Below are 13,590 nucleotides of genomic sequence, written 5' to 3'. Positions count from 1 at the left end.
GAGAGAGAGAAAGAGAGAGAGAGAGAGAGAAGAAAAAAAATAAAGAAGAAAAAGGAAAAAGAAAAAAGCAAGAAAACAGAAAGAAAAAGGAAGGAAAAGAAGAGAGAAAAAAAATCTTGTTTGTCGTCGTTGTCGTCGAAGTCCTCGACTTCCCAAGAGTTATCCTTTCTTTCTTTCCTCCTTCGCGTACGACGAAATATTACAGAAATTATAATTTAGAATCTTGAAAGAGAGAAAGAAAAAGAAGAAAAAGAAGAAAAAGAAGAAGAAGAAGAAGAAGAAGTTAACCGCAAGAATTTAGAAACTCGTAAAAGGAGACTTTAATTTGGTCGGCTTTGAGAAAAGAGTGGATGGGAAAAAGAGGGCCGAGTGAAATAGAATGCGAAATAAATAGAAAGTAAAACAGAGAGATGTAGAAAGAGAGAAAGAAAGAACGAGAGAAAAAGAGAACTGCAAAGTGTACGATTGGGGGAGGAGAGAATTAGAGGGAAAGGAAGAACAAGAGAAAGAAAGAGAAAGGCGTTAAAATTCTCAATTACATTAACTCGATTCCGGTCGGTCCCCGTGTCACGGCAAGCTAGGAGGGGAGTTAGTTAAGAGAGAACCGCTATTGGATTAGCGAAGCCGCCAACCCAGCCGGTTTACCTTCTCGAGTCCTCGTATCTGTGCCTTCGTCGTTTGCACGTCGTACAAATCCCTTAAGCGAACTCGCAATAAAGCGCGGTTTATCGTTCGCCAAACGCAGCTACGTGCTGTGCCAAACGCGAAAACTCCTCTTCGCTCCTCCCGACACGTCGAAGATAAAGACGAACGAAACGAAACGAAACGAAACGAAACGAAACGAAACGAAACGAAAGCGATCGACTTAGATACCCAGTACGTAGTAAGTATATCTTTCTATCTTTCTTTCTTTTCTTCTTTCTTTCTTTATTTTCTTTCTTTTTTTTTTTATTCGCTTCCCTTCCTTCCATCCCTTCTCTTTATTTGTCTTCTAATAAGCAAAAAAGAAAAATGAACTTCTCTTCGATACATCTTAATATCAATTCATTTTCTTTTTTTCTTTCTTTCTTTCCTTTTTCATTTTCAACATCTAAGATCATTCTATTCTCTTTTATCTCTCATTATATATCGACCTTAATTGGACGGCCAAGATTGTTACTTATTACAATGGTAGGTATTTCAGAGGTAATCGTATTTCTCGTTTATTCGTGTCATATTTTTATGAGAATTCTCGTCCGAGATATCGATTCGATATCGAACGATGTAATCCGCAACGCGCGTGGTACGGTAATTAAAAAATACGATCGCAGCAATCGAGGACGTACGTGGACGCCGAAAACGATACGACAGGACGTTCAATTTGGAAACTTTGGAGGATTATTTCGTGTTCGAAATTAATACATAAAAAAAAAAAATCGCAGTCTCGATTATTGCGAGAGTTTTACATCGAAAAAAAAGTTGTGAATATAGCGCAACGAGATAAACATCATCCGTCGATTTCTCGATATCGCAATCGAAGGATGTTGCTCTTTTTATTCGCAACTCTATCTAAATAAATCAAATTATTAAATATTCGTTTTCTTCCTTTTTTCTGCGAACGCTTGTCAAGCCGCCAAACAGCGTCTTCCGTCCGACGGCACGCGAAGTTTCTCGCACAAGAACGAATTAACTTCGTCAAAGGTAATTTTCTACGAAACATCGTGACCCATAAATTTTCCTAGTTATTACAACACACATTATACGGGAATGAATTCAACGTCGTTCGTCGTAACGAAATATCGATCGATTTCCGTATACACGTACGTACTGAGCAAAAATTAATAACGAATCTCGATCAAGAATTTTCGTCTCTCGACTTTAACAAACAAGTCCATTGGAAATGAAAATTCGGTCGAAGAAAGAAAATAAGAAGGAGAAAGAAAAGAAACACGGAATATAAAAAGGGATCGTCGTCGTATCCGACGAAAATAAAGGAAAATAAACGTTTATTACGAAGAAATATTATTCGCTGATAAATGAGAAAATAAAATGATAAGAATGAGAAGAAGAAAGAGAAAAAAGAAGAAATAACTCACGTTCCGTTATCGGCAATGGCGGGTTGAGGCCAGGCACGTGGCACAGGTTCCTCCTTGAGTATCTGCCTCATGTCCTGAGGCGCGAAAACGAGAGGAGCGCGTGGGTGGTGATGAGGTGGCGGGGGTGGTGGGGCAACGCTCGCACCGTAGAGCTTCCGTCCCCAGTGTCCCTCGAGTTCGACGGGACTTCCGCCTCCGGTGGTGGCACCGGTGCCACCGGCGGCACCCAAGCCGAGCCATGGCGACCCCCCAGCACCCACGATCGTGGAGCTGGGCAGGAGACCGCTCCACTCGTCGGACCGCGTTGTGAAGCCGTAAGGGATCTCCTGCGGCAACAGCCTTCCTTCTTCTATTCTCTCTCACTCTCTCAATCACCGTAAAATAAACGACGAGAAATAACTACTTAGATATTTAATCCTCCTCCCACAAAGATCGACAATTTCCAAACGATTCCTCTTATCGATTCCTTTTTCAAGTTCATCGATACTTAGCCAATCCTTCCCACGTGACGATCTCTATCTCTTTCTCTCTCTCTCTCTCTCTCTCTGTTCACCTTCAATTTCTCGTTACTTTCTTCTGCTTTTCGTTGTTGCAGTTGTTGTTGTTGTTCTCGTTCTCGTTCTCGTTCTCTTGTATAGAAGAGAGTAGTACGGAAACCGCGTGGCTGCGCGCGATGGCACCTCCCCCCCTCCCCCACGAGAGTACGATCGATCGCGCACTCCCTCACGTGTCTTTCACAAAAAAGCACTCGATTACCGCGAAAACTCACTTTCTCTTTCTCTCGCTATCTGTCTCTCTCTCTCTCTTTCTTTCTCTGTCTGTCTATCCGTCTCTTTCTCTCTCTCTCTTTTTCTGTCTCTTGTCGATCCTCTTCGTTCGTCCGTGTTAGAAACACCACTGTTACTACTCGTCTCACTCGATGTTTCCTTCCTTCCTTCTTTTTCTCCTTATTTCTTCCTCTTCTCGTCGATGCTCCTGAGACTCTTACTCCGTTTCGCCGTCCTCGTCGTCTTCCTCGTCGCCTTCAGAACGAACGACAACGACCGAGGAGGAACGCGTATGATCGTTCTGAGAAGTCAAGTCGACGATCGGATCGTCTAGTGTTCCGTGTTCACGTGTATACATATACGTATATATGTGTATATATATGTATGTATGTATATATGTACGTGTAGGTATACGTTATGTGTATATGTATATACGTTCCAAGTACGCGTAGGTATTGTTATCTTCTCTCTTTCTCGCAGTTGACGTCCGAGAGAAGAGATCACGTCGTCGTGCTTGTCGTCGTCTCGCGCGCTGCAGAACAGCTCGAGTGCGTTTCCAAGCGAGGTCCCCAGCCGCGCGTTGCTTCCCGTTACGGCGCCGCTTGTCGAATGTGTCAGGGCCGGCACGAGCGGCGTGCCAGCGAGTCCCAACGGGCTCGGCCCACGGGAAAGCTCTCCCGTTGGTGGGCGAGGCCGAACGAGGCCGAACGAGCCGCGCCGCGCACACCGTTTCGAGACCTCACTCGACACGCCCATTTTTTGTCAACGACCAATCGTAATACCATACGATGACCAATCGGGAAAGCTGTGCGCCGACCTTACGACACGCCTATCACCGTCGCTTACGACGCTGGCGCCGCTGTGGTCGTTCTCCGAGGTTTTATCATTGCGGTGCGCGCCGCAAACCAGGCGACCTCGCTGTGTCGGTTCTCCTCTCGTACTACTCTATCACGACGTTTCTTCGATCTGTAGAAATTGTTTTTTTTAACTTTTACATGACGTTTTCTTCTTCGTTCTCGTTTCCTCTGTTCCATTTTATTTTTTCCCTTTGTCTTTCCATTTTTTTCTCTCTCTTTTCTTTTTTCCTCGCAGCCCCTTTTCGTTATTGTCGTTTCTGTTTCTTTTCTTTTCCTTTTGCTTTTCTAGACCTCAGGCATGTTATAAAACATGGTCCGAGAGAGTATTTGCTTCTCTCCGTCTTGTTCTTTTAGAAAAGAAGAAAAAATGTTGACATTCTTGTTGGCCTTTTAAACAACCAACCAGTCGAAATCCAACATGTAGGAGAACATGTAATTGCCCGATTTCCGACTTATTTAGCTTTTGATCCCTTAAACGATCGAATTCCGTAGACGTATGAGAGACGATTGCGTCTATTGCGAACAAGCACGGATATATCGTCTGTATGCAAAGTACGACATCGGTAATTCCTGTGATTCGATCAACGATCCTACCGTTTAAAGAACTACTTCAGATAGTTTTGCCGTATTGCGCTCGTGAGTCTTGCTAGTATAAGGGAAACTATTCGAGGTGGATCCGAGCAAGAAGAGATTCGAAAATCGCCGCGAGGGACTCGCCGAGAGGATGGACGACGAGTATCGACGAGAATCGACAAGAATCGACTACTCGCGACATTCCGAAAGGTGCCAACGACGAGCTAACTCCGCAACGCACGTGCGCGACTAACTCGACTTCGAGTTAATGCTTGTGGTGTCAGTGTCCTTTTCGATGGCATGCCGGAGCATGCCGTAGACACGAGACGCGTTTAATGACGGCTACGCCTCGCGGAGTCGCACCTAGACTCGCTCCAGTTTTTATCGAACGACAATCAAGTACCAGGAACTATGTGATCTCTCCCTCAGGAGAAACCATCGTCGACTCGATTCTTCTTCTCGTTCTGTGCCGCTTTATTCCTCTCGATTCGCAGTCGCCTATCCTCCAATTACGGATCGACACCTGTGCGAGTCAGTCTTTAAGAACTACTCTTTCGATACCAACTAAAAGACATAGAGAAAAACACTAAGAGTTCTTCTTCGATCAAGAAAGAATCTGAGGGGAGGGATTTGAAAAAGTAATTATGAAATCCGCTTCGAAATAAATTTATTATCCTCGAAGGAGGGTCGTATTTAGGGAGTAAAAAGAGAGAGAGACTCTTCTCTTTCCTTTCTTCTTCTTTTTTATCTCTCCTTGAGTTACTTCTCCACGATTGAGAATCACTGTGCGAAAAAATACGGGCTCCATCGAGTAAAGATAATGCGTTCTGTAACGGGTAATTTGCCATCTCTCCCCGCACGCTAACTCCTCCATCCTCTCGTCCACCCCTTCGCCCAGTCTCCTTCTTCATTTCACGAACTTGAAAAACTTTGGCATCTTTCTCCCTTCCCTTGGTATTTTGTATTCGCGAACGATGTCACTTTGCTTTCTGTGGAAATTAAACGATGGATTCGAACGTTAAAGAATCAAAGCTATATATATAGAATACGTTTATTCATCGCACGAGAGGATAATGAAGAAATTTAATGAGGGTCTGCAGGCGTCGTTGCGAAGCTTGGGAGATGAGCGCGTGCCAAACCGGTTTCAATCTTCCTTTTATTTTTTTTTTGTTTAAAGCCTTCTTTATCTCTCTCTCTCTCTCTCTCTCTCTCTCTCTCTCTCTCTCTCTGTCGCTCGCTCATTCGCTCGCTCGCTTCGTTTCAGAGCCGTGATTCATGAGATCCCTCTCGGTTGCCCAACGGCCTGTAACATTGCCACCTTATGGCAACGACTTCGCGTCTGGAGTACGAAAGCCCATTTGGAAATAACGCTCCTTTTGCTTCTTTGACACTTTCTCAGCCGAGAAATACCTCTTAGCTTCCCAACAAAAAAATTCCATATGCTGCCATACGATGATGAAATAAATCAGTAGCTGCAAGAAAAACAACTACAATTATTTATACGTATACATATAGGATTTTTTAGGACATTACACGATTTTTTCTTTTCAATATCATTTACGGAACTCATTGATTCGACAGACTTGAAAAATCATACCTGAAATTACGGAAATCATGAATATCATTTTCTCGATGAATACCATTCATCTTGATTTTGATCGCTCTAATGATTTTAAGAACGCACGTGTCCATTCGTTCTTCTAATTCATAATTGATCTGAAATTGAATGAATTTACGTTACTACAAGCGAAATAAATAAATAAATAAGTAAATAAATATATAAATATATATATATATATATAAGAAAAAGACGCATTTTAAAAGACCCGTCAATAGGATGAGTATCAATGAGAATGAGTATACAATGGGGACGCTCATAAATCTAGCGTTAATCAATACGTAAATAAATACGAATGAATAAAGAAAAATATTCACGATTTATGTGGATACGTATTCTTAAACGCATCGAAAATATTCAACTAATCCAATAACAAACGGTGTCAGGGTACCTAAGTATTCGAATGATGTCAAATGAACATCGGCGTACCGGCGAGATCCAATTACCGCATGGAAGGGTCGGACTTCTCGATGTTGTCACCACAGTTTGCAATGGCTTGCAATGCACCCCGCAATGAGAAACACGCAGGAGACACTCTAAGCCTATTACACTGCTATGATAATATTTCGATCCTGGTTTTCCTGTTTGTCCTTCTCCGCCGATTCAACCTTCTCCCTCTAAGCTTAAACGCTTGCGAATAAAACTGTCAACGAGTTCATTCTCTCTTTCTCTCCCTTTTTCTCATTTTTTCTATCTCGATCGTTTCCATTTCTAATTGACCAACTTGATGATAAGAGAAGTGTGTCTTTTTCTTTTTTTCTTTTTGTAAGAAACAACAAGAAAAGAATTTGATTCAAAAAAGAAGGGTCACTAGGTGGTTAAGTTCAAAAAAAAAAAAAAAATTAGACAGACGCATCTTCGCGAAGAGACAGACGCACTTGTGAAAGACCACGTAATACAATGTGTCTCCGATGAAAGCTGTTAAAGTACCATTGCTGGTAGATCGTAGAAACGAACGGAGAAGGGTCCTGCCAAAAAGGGCCCTGACATATGTGACGCTTATGCGGCATCCCCCTACGTTCTCTCTCTCTCTCTCTCTCTCTCTCTCTCTCTCTCTTTTTCTCTTTCTTTCTCTTTTTTTTCTTAAGAGAAAAAGCTTGGAACATGTGTGCTGAACCGAAGTATCTAAAAATTCTATGACAAAGTTTGTTTGCATTCGCAAACGATTCGTGAAGTGCCAGGACTCGATTATTTTTAGTCTTCTCCATTAAAACGGCAGGACTCGTCGATCTTTTTCACCGTTGTAAAACCCAAAACGAATCGAGCCGAAGGGCGAATCACCGCATCGAATCGATTTCAATGAGTTGGGTCTTTTGTGTGGTTTGCTACCTAACGATTACCACCGTTTTTCGTTAGTATGAATTGTTATAATTATTTATCGCTTCAAAAATCTATCCTCTTTAAAGAAGGGACATATCTTGGTTAAGGATGATTAATACGTACAACCAAAATTTGTTAGAAAAATATCATCAATGAAAAATCTCGAGACGTACGATTATGTTAGTTCGTTCTTCGAGCATTTGGCACGACAATACGGTCTGATCAGCACATCGGTGTGCGATTATAATGATAATGCGAGGGGTAAAGCGGGGGCGCGAGCACAGCAAACCTTCCACACCCTCAGGGATGGTGCTCGAGTTTTTCGGTTCAACTTTTTCCTACGCAGATGCGCCACCCGAGCTGGGCCCATTTATTAGCACGACCATTCTGACCCTCTCTCTTCTTTCTCTCTCTCTTTCTCTCTTTATCTCTCTTTTTCTCTACTCCTGTACTCCCATTCAAAAGGGCTGGACAACAGGTTGCCGCGTCAACGTCATTAGCCGTTGCGTTTTTGTTCCTCCGGCCCTTTGGGGTTTACCTCGATGCCGATAAGAGAGCCAGCTCGTTAATCCTTTCCACTTTTCGAGATAAGGTACAAGGCGTGATTTCACAGGAAACATACTTCTTTCATATTACGAAATCAACGATCGTCAACTCAACAGTTTGATGATATTTTAATGTAGAATCGTAAAATTGTTCAAAAGTTAATAAAACTTTTTATCGACTATATTATAATCTATATAATATTCGTTTGTAAATTGACCCCGAGAAATATATCACAGTGACGATAATATCATATTCGATTAAATCGTTACAATTTAATACAGCTTTCATCAAATTTGCAATGATTACGTTATATTTGATGTCGCTTAAAATTCTGATGGTATATTTGAAACGATCCGATAAACGAAATGAAAATCCACGATAGTGTCAAGCTAACATAAGAAAATTTGATGCATTTTCGACCGTCTTCGGACAACCACTTCATGATTTATTCTCAGGATATCGAAGGGCATAGATACCTAAGCAAGAGAAAACGGGGATCGAGGACGCGTCTGTTTCCATAAACCAAATTATTTTTATATCCAGGGATCTACGTTCGCGTGAATTAGTTATAAGCCAGGATGGTCACTCGACTGACCACGAGTTTCTACGATCCCCTTTATATGATGTATATCTAGCTATCTAATATAAGTGGATAGGCTGTACGTAGTTACGCGTTTTCCATTTCCAATCGTTCCCTTGTAATTCAGAAGATTTTGGTTTCTTCTCTCTTCTATTTTTTCCACGTAACCATCACAATTTATCTTCGTGATTTATCACCCTCGTCTTCGATTCTTCTTCTCTAACATTCATTGTTTATTCGTTTAATTCTTTTTCTTCGAAAATAAAATTATCACAAAGCTCGAAGGAAAAAATAAATAAAAAGAAGAAACAAAAGAGAAAGAAAATCAGATTTCGTATCTTTCAATCAACAAAAATAGCTTGTCCACGCTATAACGTTAATTGTAAGTACGAGAGAAATGATCGTGAGAGCAGCATATTCGGGGGTGGTTTTATCGAAGATTCGCGGAGGGTCGCTCGTGGCGTCGGTCGTTAACCGATCATTTTGGGGATGGACGGAGGGAATTCAGCTAGTTAGCCAAAGCCTAACGATGCGTCCAGGTCGAGAGATCGTTCCAGTGAGTGGCGATAGGACAGTATGGGATAGAAAGGCACTTCGGTTAGGAGTAGGATACCCTCGAGAGCCCTAGGTACAGCTTGGCGAGAACTTCGACTATCAGCCCGTGGCCCGAAGAAAAAGATTAATCGAAAATGTAACTTTTCTTGCGAAAAATTATTATCATGTTTTTGATACACGTGCCATCGATATATCTGCTATATATATTTAACACGTAATATGTAAGTTATAAACGCATTTACGTGAAATCATTCGTCATACATTTATCAAATACGATTAGATACAACGATATAGAATGAAACGTTGCCATAAATAAAAAAAAAATATATATTACCATTAGAAAGATTGATGCCGCAAATTGATTTTACGATAACAAATGATCTGATAGAAGAAATTTCTACTATATCGTACAAGATTCGTATTGTTTAATTCCAAGACAAATGTCTTTCCGTGACTCTTTCGATCTCTAACTAGTTAATACAATTAGAGGATCAGTTTCTCTAATGCAAGAGGACTCACGTGCACGCTCGTGCTAACTTTTCGCATGGTCGATAAAGGAAAGTTTGCGCGAGTGGAAGACGTCGATGCTGCTGCTTTTGCAACGGAGGGAGGTGGACGAGGTGGTGGAAAGACGGGGGTGGAGAAGCCTCGAACATCGTCGACGTCGTCGTCGTCGTCGTCGTCGTTGTCGTCTTCGTTGTCGTCGTCGGCGATGGTAAGACGTGTATTCGCTGGATTGCGGCCTCGTTCGAGAACTCTCTTGGGAGGACGCCATCTTGTTCTTCTATGTAGGTACCCACTGCCCGCCAACCCGATGTCCTGCCACCCCCTTTGCATAAACTTACAGACGGACGATGACGTCAAGAAGCAAAGAAGACGTCTCTTCTTCCTTCGAATATCGATCCTCTTTCTTCCACATTCTCATATCGCTTCGAAAAAGATAACATTTTTCACGCGTTAATATTGAATCGTCTATAATCTTAATGTAGAAGAAAACAACAAAGTCCTTTGTAAAAATATAAAATTTTCACATATATACGGGACATGCATGTCTCTATAAGAGGTCACCTATATTTTATCTCGTTAAATATAATTAGAACGCAAATGAAAATCCGTTCGTAACAATTCCCAGAATATATCGATTAATCGTCGAACCGGTCGATTCGCGTTTAAAGTTATCATATAGAGATTTATCAAACTTGCGAGCGGACGTACATACATAGGTACATAGTAGAAACGTAAATTCGGTGCATTGGTAATGCTTAATTTACCAGATGATACCGATAAATGCACTCTTCTTCCGGTGACCGCCATACCGGACAACAGCATGCACATTTTATCGGCTTTAATTGGGCGCCACCGCATATTCCCGGTTAATTAATACGAAAAATTGCCAATGTTAATAACGCATGCATTACGCGCTTGAAACGGTTCGTTCCTAGTCCGTGTGCACGCGAATACATACACGATACAGCCCGATGTATGTAGGGTCGCCTGACCTGCCGTTCATACGGAGAGAACGATATTAGCGTATTTTGTTATAATTATCGAACAGTCGTTCTACGGTTAACGCAACCGCGATTCTCATTCTATTGTACAAATACGGTTATCCTGTTTCTTGATTTTTCCATTCATCATTCTCCACTTTTCTAATAACATTCTCAGCCAAGTCGATTGATCTATCTGTTAATAAAAGAAGAACCATAACGTTGGATCGTAAAATCGATTCTAAAACTAAAACTATCTTTAAAAGCTAAACACGTTTTAATGCATCTCTCTCTCTCTCTCTCTCTCTCTCTCTCTCTCTCTCTCTCTCTCTCTCTCTCTCTTTCTCTCTCTCTCTCTCTCAGCACGAGCGACGAACAGCAGATCGACGACTCGATTAAACCGCGCAAAATCACTTCTTCCGTTTGAGAACCCCACCGGGGGCGAGTAAATAACGAATTGAAAATCAATGGTATTACGAGATTATGCGTTTATTGGTACAGAGCTGGCGGAGTTATCGGAGCCCAGAGCAGTAATATCGAGTAATTGCGTAAACGCACCCGTGCCAACCCCCTTTGGTCCACCTCCCCCCTTCACTCTTCTCCTATGTATACTTCCTATCATTTACAAATTCTAGCTACGTATATTCTCTGAATTTTACGTGGGACGTTTAAAATAATTATTATATCGCGAGCTATTTCGTATACCTATTGTATTTTATTTTTTTCCTTTCTCTTTCTATCTTTCTCTCTCTCTCTCTCTCTCTAACAAAATAGACAATTTTCCAAATTTTTTACATTTCGTAACGTGATATAATCGACGTTTAAGCGTCGAACGTTATTTGCACTATAAACTATCAGCGGACATTGGCGTGGCAATATCTCGGTGTTCCCAGCGGGCAATCAAACCACCGGTTTCCAACGAAAGGACAATGCATCACGGTCTCGTCCAACGACGTTCTCGCAATATTAGGTAGAACGGGATGTGTGTATTTCGCACATTAACGTGTTTGCAGAGGACTGCTTCCATAGCCAGGGCACCGACACATTGCGTGCAATATCCACTGTTTGTTTCACGGCTGGCTTAATTCTGACGCCCCGGTCGTTCTTGTTTTCTCTCAGTAAATCCATTGTTATATCTATTTATACTTCGTAGAGACAGTCAGAAAAATTCAACAAGATTTTATTTCGATCAATTTCGAAAAATTTATTTTACCGCGAACTTGGAAAAATAAACGAGGTTCGTTGACGTGAAGTGAAATCTTTGAGTAAATCGAAATTGGTTCATCGTTCGTTACATCGTTATAATTTCGTTAGGTCATAAAGTTACTTTTTATCGTTCCTCCAACCCCTCTACTATCTACATCAATTCGACGAGCTTTCTCTTTCTACCTCCCTCCCTCCCTCCTTCCTTCCTTTTTCTTTCTTTTTCTTCCTTCAAGACTCCAACCCCCGTAGCTTTTTCCCTATACACACGCATCTCACCTTGATTGTTCAGCTTTTATTATCTCTCCTGTGGTCTTCTTCATCTTGCTTGAGAAAACGGTTCGGCCTCTTAGCGCAAAGAGAAAAAAAAAGGAGAGAGGAGAGAGAAAAAAATCTTGTTCTTCAAATAAAAAAAAAAAAAAAAAAAAAAAAGAACGAGAAAAGGAGAACAAAAAATAGAAAAAGAAGTTACCACAAACTCCTCCCCTAGTCCTATGCGATGCCTTTTCGTCGCGTTCGCGAAATGGAATTAGCGGGCGGTTTAGTTCGTCGTACTCGCGAAATACGGGGTTGCATTTTTACGGTCGTAATAATACGCCTGGAAACCTACTACGATCGGGCTTGTAATGCAGCCCTGGGGGCCTGTGTGATATAATACATTTGCTTTGCATACAGGACACACAACGAGAGAGGTAACGTTTGCAGGAGGAAAGGTGTGTACACGCATGTATGCGTGTGTATGTGTATGTGTGTATGCATGAGCGAGAGAAAGAGAGAGAGAGAGAGAGAGAGAGAGAGAGGGAGGGAAAGAGAGAGAGAAAGAGAAAGAGAGAGAATAGCATAGTGAGGAACGACAGGTTGAACGTCCAGAGAGGGAGAAAAAGCGAGAGAAAGGGAGACACCATGAGGAAAGAGAGGAGGACGGTGGGTACAGCTACAAGCTCGCGTGCTTGCATTTGATAACAAGGTACAAATACGCCGAAATACAGGGAACATGGGCGAGGAGAGAAAGCCACCCGTGCTGTTTGCTTGTACCTATCGAGGCGATACTCTAGCAATTATGTCTGTTTATTGTCAAGCGTTCATCCGTTATTGAAACATCACGAGATATTCTTCCAATTAAACTAGATCGATAGATTAGAACATTTATTAGAAATTTTCTTCGTTCTCAATTCGATCGATTCACAGTTAGATAAGTACTTACTCAATTATTCTATCTTCTACGTGTTCCATGTCGAACTTTAAAAGGATGTTTTGTATACGAACGAACGCCCTTGAAATCGTCGAAAATAAAACTAATCGTAGGTCGTAGATCGGACCATGCGGACGAAGAATCTTTGTTTTCAAACAAACGTCTCGGTTTGTTCGATACGATCCATCTTCGAAAATTGTTCACTGAGCATTACTTCCACCACAGGTGCCATTTAAATGACGCGCTCGCAAGAGCAGCAGCAACAGCCACAGTACGTTGAGGTTCTCGGGAAATAGAAAGAGGGGAGAGTAATGGCGCTCGATCGAGTTAGCGCGAACAATGGTACTTGTTACGAAGGCAACGAGACGTCACCGAACGTGAATTAGCGTGCGGCGGTCGATCTCGATCGAGGGGGTCCTTCGGGATAGTATATACGAAGAGGAAAGAACGGGGTGGTTTCACGAAAGGGCTGGAATTCTTCTTGCGCAACCAAGTACACAAGAGTTTTGGTCGAGACACCACATGTTTGCTCCGGGTGAAATTAACGCACCGAGACCTATAAATTAACGTCGACGTAACGTAAAAAAGAAAAAAAGAAAAACATAAAACAACGATCCTTCACGAAGATCTTTCTGAAAAGCTACGTGAATCATGAATCATTCTTTCGGGATAGACGATATTTCGTAACACGAGATGGTTTTGAGATTTACCGAGGATTTACGTCGAAATATGACGAGTCGGTCCATCTACGGCCTAGTCTAATTATCGTTCGACGAAGAGGATTGACCGGATTAGATCGCCCTACTGTTAGGTTCGC

At 41.9% G+C, this 13,590-nt stretch overlaps 1 protein-coding gene across 5 annotated transcripts in view; it reads right to left on the bottom strand.

The window, feature by feature from the left end:
• The window catches only part of LOC122629417 (transcription factor collier), a 76,904-nt gene extending 74,312 nt beyond the window's left edge, over positions 1-2,592 (bottom strand). For all 5 annotated transcript variants that reach the window (XM_043812803.1, XM_043812806.1, XM_043812805.1 and 2 more), the window contains exon 1: positions 2,076-2,592. In XM_043812803.1, the coding sequence (XP_043668738.1) occupies positions 2,076-2,146 (71 nt within the window). In that variant the 5' untranslated portion in view covers positions 2,147-2,592. The remainder of the gene's footprint in view (positions 1-2,075) is intronic.
• Between the last annotated feature and the right edge of the window lie 10,998 nt (positions 2,593-13,590).

This window comes from Vespula pensylvanica, chromosome 5 (assembly GCF_014466175.1).
Source record: "Vespula pensylvanica isolate Volc-1 chromosome 5, ASM1446617v1, whole genome shotgun sequence".
NCBI lineage: Eukaryota > Metazoa > Arthropoda > Insecta > Hymenoptera > Vespidae > Vespula > Vespula pensylvanica.
The sequence above is the reverse complement of the archived record's forward strand: the minus strand, read 5'-3'. Positions and strand labels throughout refer to the sequence as shown.